This window comes from Lactuca virosa, chromosome 9, assembly GCF_052849685.1.
Source record: "Lactuca virosa cultivar CGN04683 chromosome 9, Lactuca_virosa_CGN04683_v6, whole genome shotgun sequence".
In the NCBI taxonomy this organism is placed as follows: domain Eukaryota; kingdom Viridiplantae; phylum Streptophyta; class Magnoliopsida; order Asterales; family Asteraceae; genus Lactuca; species Lactuca virosa.
The window spans coordinates 225,672,537-225,696,245 of NC_136434.1; the positions used below are offsets into that span (position 1 = coordinate 225,672,537).

A 23,709-nucleotide genomic window follows, 5' to 3' on the forward strand; every position below is an offset into this window, starting at 1 on the left:
TATAAGTTATTCCTTCATTTTTCACACTTTCTCACACATTCAAGTCAAGAAAATCGGTTCTCTCTCTCAACTACCATCAAGAACACTCCTTTTAATCCTCAAAAGTGTAAGTGATTCTTCATGTACCTTGTTATACTTGAAAGACCACTAGATTCAAGCCTTGATTTTTCATGATTCAACATCCCTTCATGATCTTGAAGGGAGTACGGCCATGAACCCTTCATAGGTTCATTGGCCGTACACACCCCAAGACCTTCAAAAATGAGAGCTTTGTCCATCTTCTTGTTGTACATTTGACACACTAGTTTCCCCATGGATCAAACACCCCTTTTTGCATGCTTCTTCCATGAGTGTGCGGCCGTATACTCTATGACCGTACACCCAATGGCCATACACTCCATGACCGTACACCCACATTGGTCATACACATCTTGGCCGTACACACCCTTGTGTGGCCGTAAACCCCTTTAATGCAATCACATGTGATTATAACACTTCAATTCAAGTGTTTCCTAGTCCCTAAAGTGGTTTCCTATCATAATTAGTTGTTATATACACTAATTATATCCATATATGTGTCATTATATGCTTAATAGGATCCGTTTGTGCTCAAGACTTCACTTGACACTTAGCATCCTATATCGACTTTTCACTCGAATCACTCACTACATGTGAGTTCATAACCCCGTATTTTCATAATTTTTACTGTTTTAAGGGGGGAGGGGGGGGGGGGAATACAAGCCTCACACAAAGATTTTATGTTATAAACAAATGGTATCAAATATCTTATCAAAATGGATTTCAGTTATCATCAAATCAAATAGTTTTCAATGATTGTATCAAAATGACATCAAGTCACCAAAATGTATTTCAAATTATTAAACTTCTTTTAAATGTTTTTATAAACTTATATTTCTCCCAGAAATCATACTGGTATATATATATATATATATATATATATATATATATATATATATATATATATATATATATATATATATATATATATATATATAAGATTTAAAAGGCTTAGGACTGATAACCCACTTTGGTTCATTTTCCTTGTTTGGATGTGGGATTATAAGTATCAGTTATTTGTCCGAGTGTCATTTAAATTTTACTTATATATATATTTGTATATGTATACAAGTATAAAAGTTAGTTCATTAAGTTTAATTACCCTTTGTAACATGTTGAGCAAGGGGTTGCATTCATGAATACTCAGTATTAATTCAGAAAGTACATATAAATTATAATAGGTATAATTTATGATTCACAGAACATTAATTCACGATTCAAGTATACTAAAGTACATTGTTTTACAAGAACAAATGTTTGATTCAAAACTAATCAAGAGTATACATCTTTCATATACATGTTAAGAATACTAATTCAAGATCATACTATCAATCATTTATTTCAAAATGATTGGGTTTTCATAACTATTATACATGTAATGTTTATATGCTTTTTATGAGTCATCTGATACAGGTTGTTTAATTCATTTAAACAATATAGTTAAAGTCTTGATATTATAACAAGAATCTCCAGCCATGGATTGAAACAATGTGTGTATAGATCTATATTGGGATTGACAACCCCACACTCAGACTGCTAGCTACAGTCAGGCATACACGCCTACGAGTGACAGTTGTTATCAACAGTTTTCAATGCATTCATAGCGTTGGGTCAGGCCATCTAGTCAGTATGGTTAAAATAAATCATATAAAAGATATTAACAATACGTTAGTGTATAATTAACTAAACATAAGTACATTTTCAAAGTACTAGTTTACAATAACAATTGATGAAACCAGGCACACTCTTAGATACAAGTTTAAAAAAGGAATACAAATACAGAACATTGGTTTACAAATAGTACAGTTTTATGTAATTAAAACTTCTTTTCATATACAGCAGAAAATATAGGATTTTCTGGAACAGTTTACATATTCAAGAAGCAGAAAACATTCATTCAAACATAAATACTTATGCACTCACTCAACTTTATGTTGATACTCTCTTTTCAAATTACTTGTATTCTCAGGGAACCAGTAGCCAGGTACTCCCCGAGCTTTTGAGAAGATGGAGCTATTTTTGTGTCTTGTCTTCTTCTTTTGTATAGCTATTTGGTTTCAGTATACAATGATAAAACACATGTAAATACTTACACTTTTTAAATACAGTGGTTGTTTGTACTCTGATTACTATAATGCATGTGTTGTGATACTACAAATGAAGTCATCTACCCCGGACGTTTCCGCCATCTGATTTGGGGGTGTGACAGATTGGTATCAGAGCATTTTTTATAGTGAACTCAGTATATCAATCCATAAAAGATATACAAACTATAAATACATTTGGGGCTAAGAGCTCTGACTGCAAGTATACTTTTTTAAAAATTTAAGTATTTTTACAAGAAGCATACTAACACTCATACCTACAAGTACAGTATCAAAGTCATAAGAACTTAAAAGTATTTGGATGTTGGACATTACAATCAAACCTGGGCAGTTATGTAATCATATCTGGGATTAATATAGTCTGATCAACTATATTGATTTGAGATATGACCAACATGTGTTTGGGAGTGATAGTGGTGTTGCGACATGTCTAAAACTTACCAACCATACATATTCATAAGAACTCTAGAACAGAACATAAAGATTAAAATACTATAGGGGTATTTTAGGCACTATATACTAATAAAAAACATGTGAAATCAATAGAACAATTGAGGGTAGAACTACAAATATTAAGGGTATATTACAATTATATATAATTAAAGTTATATAGACTTCGAATATGTGATCTAGCTTCATTTCCTGTTCCTTGTTTGGTTGTGGATTTAGAGCCGGGTCATTTAATCGAAGGTTAGTTATACCCAAGTTATATATAATTAGTATACACTTTATAGTTATAGTAATACATAGAATAAGTCATAAAGAATACATTGCTTGTTAACTGTAAGTCTCTCTCGTAGAAACTTGTATCCTTAATCTATCATTACTAACTATATTCTATATCTCTTATCCCTATTCTCACTTAGATAACAATGGATGGATTTCATTTATCTGGAGACCCTTATTTTCCCAATCAAGGATAAGATGTAGAGCCGGAAGAGAATCATGAAATTCCATTAGATGATGATTTTGTTGAAAATTTTCCTGAAGACAATGATTCTGAATCAGAAGCCTATAATCCACCACCAGTTGCCCAGAATCCTAATCCACGACAAAATTTCCAAGGTCCGACACCTTCATGGGCTGAGAACTTAGGTAGGTGGAGCCGAGAGAAAGGTCAACCCTTACCCTACAACGGAGACTGAAGCTTCTACAAGATAAGTGAGGGAGGATTTACAGACAAAGTTCTTCCTATTTTGGTTCGCCGAGTGGCTCGAAATGTTGAGCTAGGAGTGACAGTCATTCAACAAACCATAGAGTTAGATGATGACACAAATGCCAATACGGATAGTATTCGCAATCTTGAGCTTGCTCATAACAGAGCAATAAGAGACAATGAGGCCCTGCTACAAGAGATAGTTGTAACTCGAGCTGAAGTCATAGAACTCCGAGTACGCCAGACCGTGTATGAAAGACATCTGCTTGCTGTGGAGCGTCAGCTGGATGAGTTGAGGGTTCATCTAAATGATAACCGTCGCCAGTAGGAGATGCTCTACTCGTCCTTTCTTTTGGTTTAAGAAATGGATAATACTCTACTTGTTTCATGTTCACTCTTTTGGTTATAGATAAAGTCTACGGATATGTTCTAGCCTTATTTTTCATGTTTTTCAGTATGACCGCGAAAATTTTATTTTCGGTAGGTCACTATGTTTTTCCCGGAATTTGGTGTATTGTAGACATGTTTAGGGTCAACTTTTCCAAACTTTATGTATTCAATATGCCAATATAATCGACATGCATTTTCGTACTTTTTGAAAAATAACCACTCAATTTCATATTATCATGTTGCAAGTTGTACTTGTAGTAGACTTCTATTTCCAATTCATTACAAGATTCATGTTGAACTAAATGTTTTAGTTCAGAGATATCAAATTCATATTCACTCTTGATATCTTACCATCTTTTTCATCTTTTAACTTTTATTGTAAAAAATGCCTCCTCGGAGAAATCCAAGACGTAACACTGTTAATGAAGCACCGACACCACCTCCGCCACTATCTCATCAATTCGACGCTGCTATGTTTCAAGCGGCGGTCACGGCAGCTGTTACAGCTGCCATGTCTCATATCAACACTCCTGGTGCTAGTGGGTTAGGACTGGTGCACATCCTTGTAACCATGGCGAGAGTCACGGGCACTCGCGAGAGAGTGTACTTATAAAGATTTCTCGAACGCCAAACCCAGGACCTTTAACGGGACTGTAGGATTGATGGCGTTAAGACAATGGATTGAGAAGACAGAGGAAATCTTCAAAATCTGCTCCTGTCCGGAGAGTAGCAAGGTCAAATTCGCTGTTTGTACCTTTACTGATAGAGCCCTAACATGGTGGAACAGCCATGTTAAGTCACTAACCCTGGTAGTGGCTAACTCTAGAAGTTGGGAGAACTTAAACACCATGCTGATGCGGGAGTATTGCCCGCAAGGAGAAATTTAAAAACTCGAACAAGAGCTCTGGGGTCTTACTATGGTTGGTTCAGATATAACAACCTACACATATAGATTCTGTGACTTAGCGATACTTTGTCCAGAAATGGTTGCTCTGGAGAGCAAAAAGATTGAGAGGTACATCTGGGGGCTGTCATCCCAGATTCAGGCAAGTGTCATTGCTTCAAGTCATGTTACCTTTGACAGTGCCAAAGAGCTAGCACAATCCCTTATCGACCACGGAGCCCGTCAAAACTCAGTGGTTGTTGCCCCAGAACAATCCAAGGGAAACAATAACAACAACAACAGTAACAAGAACAACAGCAAGAAGAAAGCCTGGAATAAGAGGAAGGGTAATTCTTCTCAGGAACCCTAAAAGAAGCAACAATTAGTGGTGGTCCATGCTGCTAATGTACCTGCTCCTGTTCCTGCCAATACTGCACCAGCTAAGCCTTATGCTGGTAATCTCCCCAAATGCAATAAGTGCAATTTTCACCACAATGGAAATTTCTAGGAAATACAGTGTCGTAACTGCAATAGAAAAGGGCATACTGCTCGATTCTGTAGATCACCACCCCAACCGATTAACCAAGTACCTGCCACTGGAGTAGGTCAAGCATGTTATCAATGCGGTGATGTGGGGCATTTCAAGAGAGATTGTCCGAAAGCTAGAAATGCCGGTGGAGTTGGGAGAATTTTAGCTTTGGGTCACGAAGAAGCGGTGGCAGACCCTGCGGTAGTCACGGGTACGTTTCTTCTCAACAACACTTATGCATGCATTCTATTTGATTGTGGTGTTGAGAAGAGCTTTGTGAGCCATAATTTCAAACACCTGCTAAATCAAAACTCCCAACCACTAAATGAAACTTTCACAGTCGAAATGGCTAATGGGAAATCCGAATCCACCAACGATATATACATAGGATGTACTCTTACCTTGAATAACTTTTCATTCCCAATAGACCTTATGCCGGTCTCTATCAAAAGTTTCGACATCATAATAGGTATGGATTGGTTGTGCCCTAACCATGCTGACATCCTATGCTATGAAAAGCCATTCATCTGAACTTGCCAACTAACGAAACTGTTGTTATTTACGGCGACAAACCCGGAACGAACCTCCAGATCATTTCTTGCATCAAGGCACAAAAGTACCTTCGCAAAGAGTACTGTGCTTTCTTAGATCATGTGGTAGACAAAAAGCAAGAAGTGAAAGACAATTTGAGCATTCCTGAGGTCTGCAACTTTCCCGATATTTTTCCTGATGATCTTCCAGGAGTGCCTCCCGAACGACAAGTCGAATTTAGAATCGACTTAATCCCTGGGGCTACCCTTGTAACCAAATCCCCCTATCGTCTTGCACCTTCGGAAATGCAGGAATTATCCAGCCAGCTTAACGAACTCCTTAGCAAAGGTTTCATAAGACCAAGCTTCTCACCATGGGGAGCACCAGTTTTGTTCGTAAAGAAGAAGGATGGATCATTCCGTATGTGCATAGACTACCGCGAGCTGAATAAACTTACCATCAAGAATCGATATCCTCTGCCTCGCATTGACAATCTGTTCAACCAACTTCAAGGTACGAGTTACTTCTCAAAAATAGACTTAAGATCCGGTTATCACCAGTTACAGATTTTGGAGGATGACATTCCCAAAACCGCGTTTAGAACTCATTATGGTCATTACGAGTTTGTAGTGATTCCATTCGGATTGACGAATGCACCTACTGTGTTCATGGATCTAATGAACAGAGTGTGTCGTCCATTTCTGGACAAATTCGTCATAGTCTTCATTGACGACATCCTTATCTACTCAAGAAGTGAAGAGGAACATGGTCAACATCTTCGTCAAGTATTGCAAACTCTTAGATCATAGAAACTCTATGCGAAGTTTTCAAAGTGTGAATTTTGGATCAGGAAGGTTGATTTCCTAGGTCGCATGGTCAGTTCAGAAGGAATACACGTTGACCCTTCCAAAATAAAGGCAATTGAAAACTGGTCAGCACCCAAAAAACCTGCAGAAATCCGTCAATTCTTAGGTCTTGCTGGCTACTATAGCAGATTCATCCAGAATTTCTCTCGAATAGCTAAGCCTCTTACCACCCTGACGCAAAAGGGTGTAACTTTTAGCTGGGGAGAAAACCAAGAAATAACGTTCCAAACGCTGAAGCGAGCTCTGTGTAGTGCACCGATCATGTCACTTCCTGAAGGGACAGAGGATTTCGTAGTGTACTGTGATGCTTCTAATCAAGGGCTTGGATGTGTTCTTATGCAAAGAGGAAAGGTTATATCCTATGCCTCAAGACAGCTAAAGACACATGAAATCAACTATACAACACATGACCTTGAACTAGGAGCAGTGGTATTTGCGCTGAAGATCTGGAGACATTACTTATATGGCATGAAATGCACAGTATTCACGGACCATGAAAGTCTGCAGCATATCTTCGATCAGAAAGAGCTGAACATGAGACAACGACGGTTGGTGGAGCTACTAAATGACTACGATTGTGAGATTATTTATCACCCTAGTAAAGCTAACGTAGTAGCTGACGCCCTTAGCAGAAAAGAATACTCGGGACACCGAGTAAAGTCGTTGACCATGAAAATCCATTCACATCTGTCCACACAGATCAGAGAGGCTCAAATTGAGGCCTTAAAACCTGAAAATGTGGCAGGTGAAACCTTGAGAGGAATGGATAAAAACTTCAGAGTCAGGGATGATGGAGTCTATTGTTTCATGAACCGGATCTGGACACCAAAGTTCGGTGGTTACAGAGACGTGGTTATGAATGAAGCACACAAAACCCGATACTCCATTCATCCAGGTTCAGACAAGATGTACTTGGACCTCAAGAAACTATACTGGTGGTCTAACATGAAGGCCGAAATTGCTACCTTTGTGGGCAAGTGCCTTACTTGTGCCAAAGTCAAGGTAGAATACCTGAAACCTTCAGGTTTATTGCAACAACCTGAAATCCCTGAATGGAAGTGGGAGCGGATTACAATGGATTTCATAACCAAGTTACCCAAGGCATCGGGTGGTTATGGTACTATTTGGGTAATCGTCGACAGATTAACCAAATCCGCACACTTCTTACCAATCAAAGAGACCGACAAGGTGGAGAAGTTAACAAGAACTTACCTCAAGGAAATCGTTAGACTGCATGGTGTGCCAATATATATTATTTCTGACCGAGATAGTAGATTCACTTCTCGTTTCAAGCAGTCTTTACAAAAATCTTTGGGAACTAGGCTAGACATGAGTATAGCCTACCATCGACAAACTGACGGACAAAGTGAGAAAACGATTCAAACTCTAGAAGATATGTTGCGAGCTTGCGTGATAGACTTTAGAAAGGCTTGGGATACTCATTTACCCCTTGTCGAATTCTCTTAGAATAACAGTTATCACAGTAGCATAAAGGTTGCTCCTTTCGAAGCTCTCTATGGCCGCAAGTGCAGATCACCTCTGTGTTGGGCTGAAGTGGGTGACACGCAGCTAGCTAGAAGTCAAGTTCCTGACAGTGCTCTCACTGGTCCGGAAATCATTCGCGAAACTACGGAGAAAATCCTATAAATCCGGGAGCGACTTAAAGCTTCCAGAGATAGACAGAAAAGCTACGCTGACAAAAGAAGAAAACCTTTGGAATTCCAGGTTGGTGACCGCATCATGTTGAAGGTCTCACCCTGGAAGGGCATGATACGCTTTGAAAAGCGTGACAAGCTGAATCCAAGGTACATAGGACCATTCGAGATTCTTGCTAGAATCGGTCCAGTAGCTTACAAACTCCGACTACCTCAAGAACTAAGTAACATACATCCTGTTTTCCACGTCTCGAACTTGAAAAAGTGTCTGTCCGATGAGACTCTTGTAATTCCACTCGACGAAATCGAGATCGACGAGAGCCTCAATTTCGTGGAAGAGCCAGTAGAGATCATGGACCGAGACGTCAAGCAAACAAAACAAAGTTGTATTCCTATAGTGAAGGTTCGCTGGAATGCCAAGCGGGGACCTAAGTTCACTTGGGAGCGCAAGGATCAAATGAAACTGAAATATCCTCATCTTTTTGCTTAGTTATTTGTAATTGCTTAATTGCTTAAACTCTAATTTCGGGACGAAATTCTCTCTAACGGGGGGATGATGTTGTTGGATTAATGTCTAAGTCCATAACTATATTTGGTATGTACTTGACCCGACCCGTCATGGTCCATTTGGGTTGCACTTCACCGGCACAATTTATATGGATAGTCTTTTGAGAATAGTATATTTATGATTTATATTAATATATTATAAGTTCTAATAGATTAATATGGAATCATATTATTTAATTAGTATTGATCAAGAATTAATTTAGAATTAATTAAGTGATCAAAAAGAACTAATTAAATATGGATTCTTATATATATGGAGTGGGCCAAGTTTATTTAGGATGGGCTAAGCTTTCATGGATGGTCCATGGAGCTTTTAACCCATGGATCCTATGTAAATGAAAGGTCATGGGTATTAGGGTTTACATGGATGTAACCCTAATCCTCCATAATATATAAAGGGGTCCTTGGCTCACAAAATAGGCACAAGTGTGTGAAAATAAGAGTGGGCCGATTTTAGTGTGCATACATATTCTCTCAAGTTCTTCCAAGGTGTTTTGGTGATTTGTGATTCCATTTGAGGCTTCCACACTATTGGGGCTAAGTTCTTAAAGCTTGAAGACATCAAGCTACATCAAAAGGTATGTCATCTAACTAGCACTTTGTAGTATAGGTGCTTCATAATATGCTAGTTAGGATGAAACCTTGGAATAGTTAATATTTGCATGTATAATAGAGAAAACATAGATCCAAGGTTTATAGGGTTGCATGTACACCATAGGAGTGTTAGAATGCTCAAAACCCAACAGTGGTATTAGAGCTATAGGTTGTTTTCTGTTATATTGATGCAAATGTTTTATTTTCAAAGTTGGAAAAAAAAGAAAAAAAAAACATGACGTTTGTCAAATTTTAAGATAATTACTTGTTTTTGTGAAAAACTAATTATTTGTAAAATTTGAATCATTTGCTATATGAGTTGAATTAGGTCAAATTTAGTAAAAGATAAAATGATATGATTATTTTATTAGTTTTAAAAGTTTGATCTAAAGAGTTTTTTGAAACCTCCATAAGTTATGGATATGAAAAGGTTTTTAAAAAAAATTGATTCAAAGTTTTTTTATGGAGTTACAAAACTTGGTCTTAATGTTTTAAAGAATTCCATAACTTGTTCTTAAGTTATGGAACATGAAAAGTTTCATCATAAAACAAGTATTTAACTCCATAAGTTATGGAATCCAAAAGTTTTCAAGAGTTACAAAACTTGCCCTCAAGTTTTGGAATTTGGAAAAAGTTTTTTTATGATAAAAAAAAGAATTGAATTCTAAAACTCTTGGGTTCATAACTTAAACAATTAATTAAATGGTTTTAATTTTGAATTTAATAATTGGAATTATGATGTTTTTATTGAATAATTCAGTTAACTCTTATGGACTTTATTAATAGATAATTAAAGTGTTTAATTAAAAGAGAATTAATAATTCCATAATGACATGGTTTAAATTTAATTAAATTAAGAGTATAGTTTAATTAATAGATTAAACCACCAAGTATTTTAAATGTCTAAAATACACCCTTATACTATTATAATATTAAAAGTTTAATATATTATATGTATTAGAGCAAGTCGTCTTACCATTAGTAGGCCTCATTCACGAAGCCGGTCTATAAGGGGGGTATAAGGTTACTGCCTAAAAAACGGCAGTTTAATGGGTGTCCACTCTCACCCACCGCTTCCTTGACTGGTGGAGGGTCGTTAGCCGAACAGGTAGGACAAGGACTATAATTCTCCATTCATTAAAAGTATTAATGATAAATACTAAGTAACTAAACTTTTTATAAATTCCCAGTCTTAGTTACTTAGGAAAATGTGAATAAGGTGCTAATCCATGAAATTACACTTTGCACTTTGTTTAAGCTGTTAGTAGAGTGTGTGTGGTTAACCGGCACACTAACCTGGACTTAACAAGGTAGGCAAAGGGTAACTTAATCTTTTATCATAGTATCGTTGGAGCGTGTGTGGTTAACCGGCACATCGATTGAGGGGTAAATATTAAGGGTACCAAGTTTATTTGCATGGTTACTTCACACCTTGTTTTGTGATCCTCGGCATCCCACTCACAAAACCTGAAGGGCACACTCGAGATTGAAACATGTCATTGAAAAGTTCAATGAATCTCAAAAGAATCTAGGAGTTTCAAAACCTAATAATACATTTCGTTTATCTTGGTGGAAATTGGTGAATCGTCATTCACCTACCTTCAAATATTTTATAGCTTGGATTACTGCATCCCTCTTCCAAGTTATAAAATAGTTTGTTGGGTCCTAGCCTTAATATATCATATTGGGTGTTATATTAAGGACTTAAATCAACTTTACGTGAATTTCTCCCATTGTTGATGTCTGGTTTAGACAACAATGATCTTCCCAAACCAAGCTTTCCTAATGAATATGACTTCCCGAGTTTGGCTCATGGAAGTCATACTTCTCTTCCTCCACCTCCTCCAATTATTCTCCCTAACCCACAAGTTCAAGGTCACTCAAGCCCTAATGGCAAGCAAGGTCTATGTGTGATCACATCTTAGAGATGAAGTCACATATTGACAAGCCGGGAGAGTTGGGTGTCAAAGTCTTGAGAAAGTTGGATGTTCAATCACTTTCTAAGTCACATAGTGAGTTCCTTTGGGACTACTATGAAACAGACTATGACATTAACCTTAATGACCATATCTATTTGCTTGGTGCTGCTGAATCAGCAATGATTTGGAATGATAGTAAAGCAAATTTGATTAGAAGATCAACTTCCCAAAAACTTTATGGACGGTGACAATGGTGACACTGGAAATCCAGAAAAAGCATTCTCTTCCCAATGGAAAGGGATTGACCATAGTCAACCCGGTTGACCAAATGGTAAAGAGAAAGGCTAAGTCTGAGATAGTCTCATTACCAAAGGGTCCATATGTTTATTTTCCCAAAGGAAGGGGCGTTGATTGCAAAGCTGCCAAATTTACCTAAGGATGTTAAAGTCAATAAGTTTGACTCTACATCAGGTAGAGCCCATTATCTAACTCTGTTAAGTTCTATTCTGAGATCCTCATTACATGATGTGACTGGGTCACATGTTGATGTTTTAAGAATCAAAGAATAGAGAGAAATCTTAAAGGAAGTATATGCTGATTCTGATCGCGAAGGTGGATTTCGATCGCATCAGAATTTTGAGCAGTTGCTTAAGAAGTTATGATATATTGCTAAGGAATATATAACAACAATTTTCCATGTGGATTGTAAGGATAAGTTTTTCCGTAAAGTTTTAAAATAAAAGAAAATTGTTTAATTTTATTTATTTGAAGTATCCTTACAATGGCATTTGTGGAAAATTGTTGCTTATATGATTCCACTGACAGCAATATTGGAAAATGGATTTGATTTTTTCATTTGTGGTAGTGTCTAAATTTACCAAATCAGGAAAGTTCCTCATCACCCAAGTTTCAATTGGACCGAAACTTGGAATCATGCAAGTTGAATAGTATGATGAATGAGAACTTTCAAGCATTGGAAAATCAAGACTAATTACTTGTTCACATGGATGTGTGAGTCAAGTGAAGGACTAAAGGGATCGAGTACACATTCTTGTGCACTGGTCATGTCCACCACAAAGCTCGTTAAGACTATTTGATTTACTAAAGTTTAGTAAATATGGTTATACTTACAAGTCTAAGTATAATTCTAAAACATTGGAAAAGTCTAAATGTATGGCAGAACGAATGGGAAGAATCAAATTAGGCAGAAAGATAAAAGTTTCTCAAATCTGAAAAGATGGGAGAGTACTTTAGTATCATGTTTGTGATCATCTTAATGATTTAGAAATCATATCACAATTAGTCCTCTAAAGGTCATCTTAGTGCATTATTATGACTAAGAAGAGGAGTCATGAATTGTTGAAATGGTTAGATCAGGAAGATGAGTCATACTTCGTTCCAAAACAATTCTTAGAGTCATACTCCAAGATTTTAACTTGAGTGACATATCTTAAAGAAAGGTTTAAAACACTTGTCAAATGTAAGAGTAAAAGTGTCCTACTCTTGTACATTTGAAATTGGTAAGTTGTGATGTTTTGGATAAAACAAAGACCAACTAAGGCCAATTGTGTGAAGTGTTTGTCTTGATAAAGAATCCGCACTATCTCATGAATATTTGGCATGATAGTCTTATATGTCAAGAGGATAGTGTGAGTCTTAAAGATCCTAAAAAGAATTTCAAGAACTAATCAAGAATAAAACCTGAGGTTCTTCACTAGCACACGACTTGAGGTTTATAACCTATCGTGTTGACATATTATGTGCCCATTCCAGTTAAAGTTGGCTTTGCATAGGAGTTATGAAAGTTCTCAATTGGTTGCATAACAACTTGGAAGCAATGGCAGGCCCTGTACTGCCAGGTGGCAAGAAGTTAAGATTGCATAAGTTCAGTTCATATGAGTTTGGATTTGTCATTATCCTTGTCTTGTGACTATGGTTTTGACGATTCACATGGATAAGAACACATACACCATAAAATCTAAGGGTCATAAGGTTTCTCTCCGATTCATGAAAATGATGGTGAGAAAACACTTCCACCAAGTAGATTTGAAGCAGATGGAGAAAGGTCTAAACAATTGAGACTATGATTATGGCATCCCTTTTCATAGTTCTGAAATTGTTTAGACACACATGCATGCTATCTAAGGAAAGGTGTATGATTTTGATAAAGTTTTATCAAAGCATCTCGTATTAGAAATCTGAACTTTGGTAAGAAAGTCAATAAAGTATTGATTTCTAGAAGTCCAGCTGATTTCTGAGTACATGTCAAAGCTAGTGGGAGCATAAGTGTTATGCTAATAATCATCATGTTAGTGGGAGCATGATAATTATTGTTAGTGTTGCAAGTTAGCAATGTTAATTATAGAAAACAAAAGTTTCAATTCGTGAGGCTGCAAGGATTGAAAAAGTTGTTTTGCTATAATTAAGGGAGAGGATATACTTCATTTCAGTTCTAAAGGCTTAGATTGAGACCTTAATCATCTTTAGTCAAGAATATATATATATGAATTTCATGTTGGATTGGTTCAACTTAAGGAAATTCTATATATTGCGTTCTCAAAATTCGATTATGATTACGGCATCCCTCTTCATAGTCAAATTTTGAAAACATGGCAAATAAAAATATTGTAGCAAAAGACTGGTCTAGAATCATGTCTTTATGTGAGACATCATGAATCGTGTACCATTTGCTTTGGGTACAGGATCGATTGCATGTGCTATAATATTTGTCATTTCTAAATTTTTCCAAATGCCCAGAGGCATTAAGAAGGGAAAAGGTCTAGAATTGGATATGACTAAAATGATTAAGCAATTGTCGAGGACAATCTGAGGTTTACCAAAGATTGGTTGCTCAGGGACAGTTGGAAGTATAGTGCTAATTTTGGAAGGACCATATTGACATATTCTGAAAAGAGGCATCTCTTATTCAGAAGTGATAGTCAAAATGAGAATATGGAGTTGTCTCCATAGGTGGAAGTTATCTGTGTAAGATTAGCAAACTTAATGCAAGAAGCATGTCCAAAGCAATGTACTTTGAATATGAGACTTAGTTTCCATGGAGTTGATCTCCATTGGAATACCTTATAATGACTGTTGACAAGTCTTTGTGACTTTGTACATATTCATTACAGGAGGGTCAGTGCATATAAGTTTAAAATCTAAACAGATTTCGATAAATGATAGGAATTTGAAATTCTCACATTTTTCGATAAGGATTTGGGAGTGTGAAATTAGAATCATTGAAATTATGTTCAATTGGTTTATTTCACAAAGTAAGGATCATAGACAAACATGGAGTGCATACTTGGTGTATGGAAAAGCTATTGTTTAAGAAAAACATAGTGTACATGCTTAGAGCATGGGACAACTAGTGTTTTTAATTCAAGTATAAAGTTGATAAAACCGAAACAATGAATAATGAGTAATCAGTATGGTGATAAATAAAAGTATTTATTTATATTCATAGGGTTTGATACCATATTTGATTCATTTATTCTTGTGTTTCACTTTGCATGTTTTGACTTCCAGAATAACTAAGTCGCTCTTCCTGAATGATTAAGTTATTCAAACTATCCACAGTCGGTCATATGTTGGAAGTTGATATGAATCAAGACTGTCATGGGTTGGTTTGTAGAGGTCCAAGTTGGTGGACAAAGTGGTGCTACAACACTCATGAGTGCTCATAAGTTCTGAGTATTGGATTCAACCCACGCTCATTTGAATCACTTCATGGATTTTATCACGAGTGATCATGAGACGATAATATCTTATATTCTTAAAACCTAGAGATATGAGTTGTTACTATGAGTTGGTTATACATTGATTGCACGAAAACGCATTGGTAACTCGATGTTATAAAACGTGCCTTTGTGTATGATTCAACAAGTAGTAGAACAAGCCATATGAGTCGAAGTTTATCCATTCCTTTTACCTTAGGGATAAAAGCGATAACTGTGGGCCCCTCGATGATTTAGCGATGACACATGTGAGTGCTTGGCCAAGCCAGGACTGATTTGATTTGTTCAATTAGTCAGTCATCATAAATCGAAAATCGGGAAACAACAAATGGACAGAGAGAATGATTATAATCCATGTGTCAGTCCATATGATATCTAGAATGGAGGAATATATGATCCCTTATCTAATGGACAAGTCATTGACAAGGTCAGAGTTCGACAGCGGCTTTAAGAGCTACGATTGCCAGTTAGGTTTTGAAGTCATACTCAATAATAGTTTTAGACTTATCCAAGTGGGAGACTGTTAGATTAATGTCTAAGTCCATAACTATATTTGGTATGTACTTGACCCGACCCGGCATGGTCCATTTGGGTTGCACTTCACCGGCACAATTTATATGGATAGTCTTTTGAGAATAGTATATTTATGATTTATATTAATATATTATAAGTTCTAATATATTAATATGGAATCATATTATTTAATTAGTATTGATCAAGAATTAATTTAGAATTAATTAAGTGATCAAAAAGAACTAATTAAATATGGATTCTTATATATATGGAATGAGCCAAGTTTATTTAGGATGGGCTAAGCTTTCATGGATGGTCCATGGAGCTTTTAACCCATGGATCCTATGTAAATGAAAGGTCATGGGTATTAGGGTTTACATGGATGTAACCCTAATCCTCCATAATATATAAAGGGGTCCTTGGCTCACAAAATAGGCACAAGTGTGTGAAAATAAGAGTGGGCCGATTTTAGTGTGCATACATATTCTCTCAAGTTCTTCCAAGGTGTTTTGGTGATTTGTGATTCCATTTGAGGCTTCCACACTATTGGGGCTAAGCTCTTAAAGCTTGAAGACATCAAGCTACATCAAAAGGTATGTCATCTAACTAGAACTTTGTAGTATAGGTGCTTCATAATATGCTAGTTAGGATGAAACCTTGGAATAGTTAATATTTACATGTATAATAGAGAAACCATAGATCCAAGGTTTATAGGGTTGCATGTACACCATAGGAGTGTTAGAATGCTCAAAACCCAACATATGTGACAACCCGAAATTTCTATCTTGTACAGTCATTCAATTCAATCACATCAGACTCGTTTCTGCTATCTTTTAGCATTTTTTAGGGTCTGTCTGAGTGTTCTAAGCCTAGTACATTCAAGGTTTGGGTTTAGGGGTGAGTTAAATTAAGTTCTTCGTATAGCATTCGAGCCAAACACTCCTTCAAGAGGAATGTATGGTTGTACACATGAGTGTACGGCCATACACTCAATATGGCCGTAAACTCATGCCCATATATAAGTTATTCCTTCATTTTTCACACTTTCTCACACATTCAAGTCAAGAAAATCGGTTCTCTCTCTCAACTACCATCAAGAACACTCCTTCTAATCTTCAAAGGTGTAAGTGATTCTTCATGTACCTTGTTATACTTGAAAGACCACTAGATTCAAGCCTTGATTCTTCATGATTCAACATCCCTTCATGATATTAAAGGGAGTACGGCCGTGAACCCTTCATAGGTTCATTGGCCGTACACACCCAAGACCTTCCAAAATGAGAGCTTTGTCCATATTCTTATTGTACATTTGACATACTAGTTTCCCCATGGATCAAACATCCCTTTTTGCATGCTTCTTCCATGAGTGTACGACCATACACTCTATGACCGTACACCCAATGGCCGTACACTCCATGACCGTACACCCACATTGGCCGTACACATCTTGGCCGTACACACCCTTGTGTGGCTGTAAACCCCTTTAATGCAATCACATGTGATTGTAACACTTCAATTCAAGTGTTTCCTAGTCCCTAAAGTGGTTTCCTATCATAATTAGTTGTTATATACACTAATTATATCCATATATGTGTCATTATATGCTTAATAGGATCCGTTTGTGCTCAAGACTTCACTTCACACTTAGCATCCTATATCGACCTTTCACTAGAATCACTCACTACAGGTGAGTTCATACCCCCGTATTTTCATAATTTTTACTGTTTTAAGGGGGGGGGGGATACAAGTCTAACACAAAGATTTTGTGTTATAAACAAATGGTATCAAATATCTTATCAAAATGGATTTCAATTATCATCAAATCAAATAGTTTTCAATGATTGTATCAAAATGACATCAAGTCGCCAAAATGTATTTCAAATTATTAAACTTCTTTTAAATGTTTTTATAAACTTATATTTCTCCCAGAAATCATACTGGTATATATATATATATATATATATATATATATATATATATATATATATATATAAATAAGATTTAAAAGGCTTAGGAATGATAACCCACGTTGGTTCCTTTTCGTTGGTTGGATGTGGGATTATAAGTATCAGTTATTTGTCCGAGTGTCATTTAAATTTTACTTATATATATTTGTATATGTATACAAGTATAAAAGTTAGTTCATTAAGTTCAATTACCCTTTGTAACATGTTGAGCAAGGGGTTGCATTCATGAATACACAGTATTAATTCAGAAAGTACATATAAATTATAAGAGGTATAATTTATGATTCACAAAACATTAATTCACGATTCAAGTATACTAAAGTACATTGTTTTACAAGAACAAATGTTTGATTCAAAACTAATCAAGAGTATACATCTTTCATATACATGTTAAGAATACTAATTCAGGATCATACTATCAATCATTTATTTCAGAATGATCGGTTTTCATAACTATTATATATGTAACGTTTATATGCTTTTTATGAGTCATCTGATACAAGTTGTTTAATTCATTTAAACAATATAGTTAAAGTCCTGACATTATAACCAGAATCTCCAGTCGGGGATCAAAACAATGTGTGTATAGATCTATATTGGGATTGACAACCCCGCACTCAGTCTGCTAGCTACAGTCAGGCATACACGCCTACGAGTGACAATTTTTATCAACAGCTTTCAACGCATTCATAGCGTTAGGTCTGGCCATCTAGTTAATATGGTTATAATAACTCATATAAAAGATATTTACAATACGTTAGTGTATAATTAACTAAACATAAGTACATTTTCAAAGTACTAGTTTACAATAACAATTGATGAAACCAGGCACACTCTCAGATAGAAGTTTACAAAAGGAATACAAATACAGAACATTGGTTTACAAATAGTACAGTTTTATGTAATTAAAACTACTTTTCATATACAGCAGAAAATATAGGATTTTCTTGAACAATTTACATATTCATGAGAGAATGAAGAAGTTGGAGAAGACAGAGTGATGGGGGAGGAGGGAGGGTGGGATGTAACTTATGGGGGAGGGGGGGGGAGGGGGAGGGAGGATGGTGGGGTGCGTAGGGGGTAAGGGGGGACATGGACTTAACTAGTTGTATAATACCCCATGGTTCATGTATTTGTATAGGAGATTTTAGTATAAAGTGGGGGACAACATTGTTTGTAGTGAATTTTATAAAAAAAAAAAGTCAAACTTTTATAAACTTGGCAATTTTTATAAAAATAGTGGTATTTTATAAAGGATTATGGTATAAATGAATGTATAAATATTTAACTAGAATTATAAAAATTCAAATTATGATAAAAATCATTATTATTAAAAAATAATAGTACGTTACATGAAAGTTAGGTTGAATTCTCAAGTTCTTGCCGTTAAAAATTGGATGTTTTAACCGGGTATAGAATTTGTCGCATTTGGTGACGATTTCACCAAAAATTGTGTTTGTAGCCTTTGTTATGAATTTGCAATGTAGTATAAGATTTATGAACTTCACTACATTGAGTTATGAAAATTTATTTATACCGGAATAATATAAAATTGAATTACCGAATTATTACGATACTAACCTTATTTAGGGTTTATATTCGATAATTGGCAATCAGAGAGGTACTTTGTATTATAAATTGTCAATGGTACATTGGAAAGATTAGATAATATTACATTTCTCCTAAAATTCTAATACGACTCGAGTTAACCTGGTTGAGTTTTATTGACTTTGTTGGACCAAAATTGATGGTTGTCACATCATCCCCCCGTTATAAGGAATTTCGTTCCGAAATTAGCATTCCGAGTAGGTCCTCAAGAGCTAGGGAAAAGATGTGGGTATTTTTTTTTCATTTGGTCCTCCCGTTCCCAAGTGAATTCAGGCCCTCGCTTGGCGTTCCAACGGACCTTCACTATGGGTATGCGGCTTTGTTTCGTTCTTTTGACCTCCCTATTCATGATCTCCATGGGTTCCTCAACGAAGTGGAGACTCTCGTTTACTTCAATTTCATCAAGTGGAATGACGAGAGTCTCATCGGATAGGCACTTCTTCAAGTTGTACACATGGATGGTGGGGTGTACGTTACTGAGTTCCTGCAGTAGTCGAAGTTTGTAAGCTACCGAGCGGATCCTGGAAAGGATCTCGAATGGCCCGATATACCTTGGATTCAGTTTCCCATGTTTTCCAAAGCGTATCATTCCCTTCCAGGGTGAGACCTTCAACAACACGCGATCACCAACCTAGAATTCCAAGGGTTTGCGTCTTTTATCCCCATAACTCTTTTGTCGGTCCTATGATGCCTTTAGTCATCCACGGATTTGAACGATCTTCTCCGTAGTTTCCCGTATGATCTCAGGGCCAGTGAGTGTGCTACTAGGCACTTGTCACCTTGCTAGCTACATGTCACCCACCTCAGCCCAACACAAGGGTGATCTGCACTTACGCCCATAGAGGGTTTCGAATGGAGCAACCTTAATGCTAGTGTGATAACTGTTATTGTATGAGAATTCGATGAGCGTTAAATGGGTATCCCAGGCTTTACCGAAGTCTATCACACAAGCTATCAACATGTCTTCCAGCGTCTAAATGGTTCTCTCGCTTTTCCTATCGATTTGAGGGTGATAAGTTGTACTCATGTCGAGTCTGGTTCCCAAGGACTTTGGTAGTGATTGCCAAAACCATGAGGTAAATCTTCTATCTCTGTCATAGATAATGGATATTGGGACACCATGTAATCGTACAATCTCTTTGATGTACGTCCTTGTTAGTTTCTCCATTTTGTCTGTCTCCTTTATTGGCGGGAAGTGCGTGAATTTGGTTAATCTATCGACGATCAGCCAAATGGTGTCAAGTTCACCCGTCGTCTTGGGTAACTTGGTTATGAAGTCCATGGTTATCCGCTCCCACTTCCACTCGGGTATATCCGGTTGTTGTAGCAAACACGAGGGCTTTTGGTATTCTACCTTGACCTTGGCGCAAGTCAGGAACTTGCCCACATAGGTAGCGATTTCTGCCTTCATGTTTGGCTACCAATAAAGTATCTTGAGGTCCAGATACATCTTGTTTGAACCGGGATGAACAGAGTATTTGGTATTGTGAGCCTCGTTCATGACAACGTCTCTATACCCACCAAATTTCGGTGTCCAGATTCGATTCATGAGATAATAAGCCCCGTCACCCTTGACCTCAAGGGTTTTTATCCATTCCTCTCAAGGATTCACTTGCGAAGTTCTCGGGTTTCAAGGCTTCAAGATGCGCCTCCTTGATCTGTGTGGATAGGTGTGAATGGATGGTCATGGTCAATTATTTTACTCGGCGGCCCGAGTATTCTTTTCGACTTAGGCAATCCGCTACTACGTTGGCCTTGCCTGGATGATAACGAATTTCGCATTCGTAGTCATTTAGTAGTTCTACCCATCGTCGTTGTCTCATGTTGAGCTGTTTTTGATTGATAATATGTTGGAGATTCTTATGATCAGTGATGATTGTACACTTTGTGCCATAGAGGTAGTGTCTCCACATCTCTAGGGAAAATACCACTGCTCCTAATTCGAGGTCATGTGTGGTGTAGTTGACTTTGTGAGTCTTAAGTTTTCTTGAGGCATAGGCAATGACCTTTCCTCGTTGCATGATCACGTAACCTAGACCCTACTTGGACGCATCATAGTAGACCACAAAGTCTTCTGTCTCTTCTAGGAGGGACAAGATTGGAGCACTGCATAGCGCTTGTTTCAGCGTTTGGAAGACAGTTTCTTGTTTATTCTCCCAGCTGAATGTCACTCCTTTCTGAGTTATGGTAGTGAGTGGCTTTGCGATTTTGGAAAAAATCTGTATGAACCTTCGGTAGTAGCCAGCAAGTTCCAAAAACTAGCGGATTTCTATCGGTGTTCTTGGTGCTGCCCAGTTTTCAAGTTCCTTGATTTTGGAGGGCTCCACATGTATCCCTTCCTCGCTTATCACGTATCCCAAGAAGTCCACCCTTCAAATCTAGATTTCGCATTTCGAAAATTTCGCATATAGTTTCTCTGCCCTTAACGTCTCCAAGACCTGTCGTAGGTGCTGACTATGTTCTTCTTTACTTCGTGAATAGATTAGTATATCATCGATGAATACTATCATGAATTTATCTAAGTAGGGTCGGCATACACGGTTCATTAGGTCCATGAACACCACAGGCACATTAGTCAACCCGAAGGGCATCACCACAAATTTGAAGTGACCGTAGCAAGTTATAAATGTCGTTTTAGGAATATCTCCCTCCTGGACTCGCAACTGATGGTACCCCGACCTTAAATCAATTTTTGAGAAGTAGCTCGATCCTTGTAGTTGATCGAAAAGGTCGTCGATTCGAGGTAGCGGACAACAGTTCTTGATAGTGAGTTTGTTCAACTCCCGATAGTCAATGCACATGCTGAATGATCTGTCCTTCTTCTTTACGAACGAGACCGGGGCTCCCCAAGGTGAGAAGCTTGGTTTGATGAATCCTTTTCTCAATAGTTCGTTCAGTTGACTGGACAATTCTCGCATTTCTGCCGACGCTAATCGATATGGTGATTTGGCTATGGGGGTGGCTCCAGGAATCAATTCAATTCTAAACTCGACTTGGCGCACGGGTGGTATTCCCATATGGTCTTTTGGGAATACGTCGGGAAAGTTACAGACTTCTGGAATATCCTTGATGTCGTTCACTTCCTGATTCTCATCAACAACGTGGGCTAAGAAGGCATGGTACTCCTTGCGTAGATACTTTTTAGCCTTGATGTAGGAAATGATTCAGAGATTCGTGTCGGGCTTGTCACCATAGATGACGAGGGTTTCGCTACTTCGTAGGTTAAGGCGAACGACCTTTTCGTAACAAATGATATCAGCATGGTGAGGACTTAACCAATCCATGCCAATGATAATGTCAAAGCTCCTTATTATAACCGGCATTAGGTCGATTTGGAAGGAATGGTTGTGTAGAGTTAGAGTGCATCCTATGTATATGTCGTTTGTGGTTTCTGTCTTCCTGTTAGCCATTTCTATGGTAAATATTTCCTTAAGTGTTTGAGGTTTTTGTTTGAGGAAATGTTCAAATTTATGACTCAAGAAACTTCTCTCCGCACTGCTATCGAAGAGTATGCATGCATATGTATTATTGAGGACAAACGTACCGGTAACCACCGTGGGGTCTTTCATCGCCTCTTCGTGTCCCATTGCTAGGACTCTTCCCATTCCTCCAACATTTCTGTTATTGGCTTTTGGGCACTCCCTCTTGAAATTCCCGGTTTCCCCGCACCCGTAGCATGCTTGGCTCACCCCCGACATTTGTGGCTTGGGTGACTTGTTGGGCTGGTGCCCTACAGAAACAGGCGGTATGCCCCTTTTTGTTACAGCTATTGCAATGCATTTCCCGACAAGCTCCATTGTTGTGGAAGTTGCACTTGCCGCATTTGGGTAGGCTCCCAACATATTGTTTTGTTGGTGCCGGGGCGACATGGATAGTAGCGGCATGGATTGTCGCAGTTTGTTGTTTCTTTGCGGCCTCTTGCGTCAGTTGGCCCTCCTTATTGTTCCATAATTTCCTCTTGTTGTCTCCCCCTTTTGTTTGTTCGGGGATGGGGGTCATGATGCCCTGGCGAACTCCATGAGCAATGAGCCTTTGTGCCAAGCGTTTGGCACTGTCAAATGTTGATGGGTTTGCAGCTATCACCATCCCTTGAATTTGGGGGGATAGTCCCCAGATATAACGTTCCACCTTTTTGCTTTCCGGGGTGACCATCCTGGGACATAGTACCGCCAACTCGTTGAACCTGGCAGTATAGGCTGTTATGTCGGAGCCCATCATTATGAGGTTCCAGAGTTCTTGTTCCAGCTTCCGAACATCACCCCTCAGGCAGTATTCCTCCAACATCATGATTTTTAGATTCTCCCAACTCATAGAGTTGGACACAGGGAGAGTTAGTGATTTGACGTGTCTATTCCACCAGGAAAGGGCCCCGTCCGGAAATATGCAGGCCGCAAACTTGACCTTGCTTTCTTCCTGGCACGAACATATTTCGAACACCGATTCTGTCTTCTCAAATCATCCGGTTAAGGTAATGACACCTCCATTTCCATAAAAAGACTTGGGCTTTCAATTTATGAAGTCCTTGTAGGAGCATCACTTTCGGTGTCCATGGGTTTCGCCATGATTAGAACTATTGGCACCGTTTCCATTCCCGTTTGTGTCGTTAGTATT

General features: G+C 37.7%; 1 protein-coding gene across 1 annotated transcript; it reads right to left on the minus strand.

Moving 5' to 3' along the window:
• Window positions 1-22,262: 22,262 nt before the first annotated feature.
• Window positions 22,263-22,895, minus strand: LOC145140359 (uncharacterized). Its single transcript, XM_079073874.1, has one exon. It carries the CDS (start codon window positions 22,893-22,895, stop codon window positions 22,263-22,265), a length of 633 nt encoding a protein of 210 aa, XP_078930000.1.
• Between the last annotated feature and the right edge of the window lie 814 nt (window positions 22,896-23,709).

Bases quoted from the DNA above. Each gene is read 5' to 3' on its own strand.
- LOC145140359 (XM_079073874.1), bottom strand. From the start codon at position 22,895: ATGGAGCTTGTCGGGAAATGCATTGCAATAGCTGTAACAAAAAGGGGC.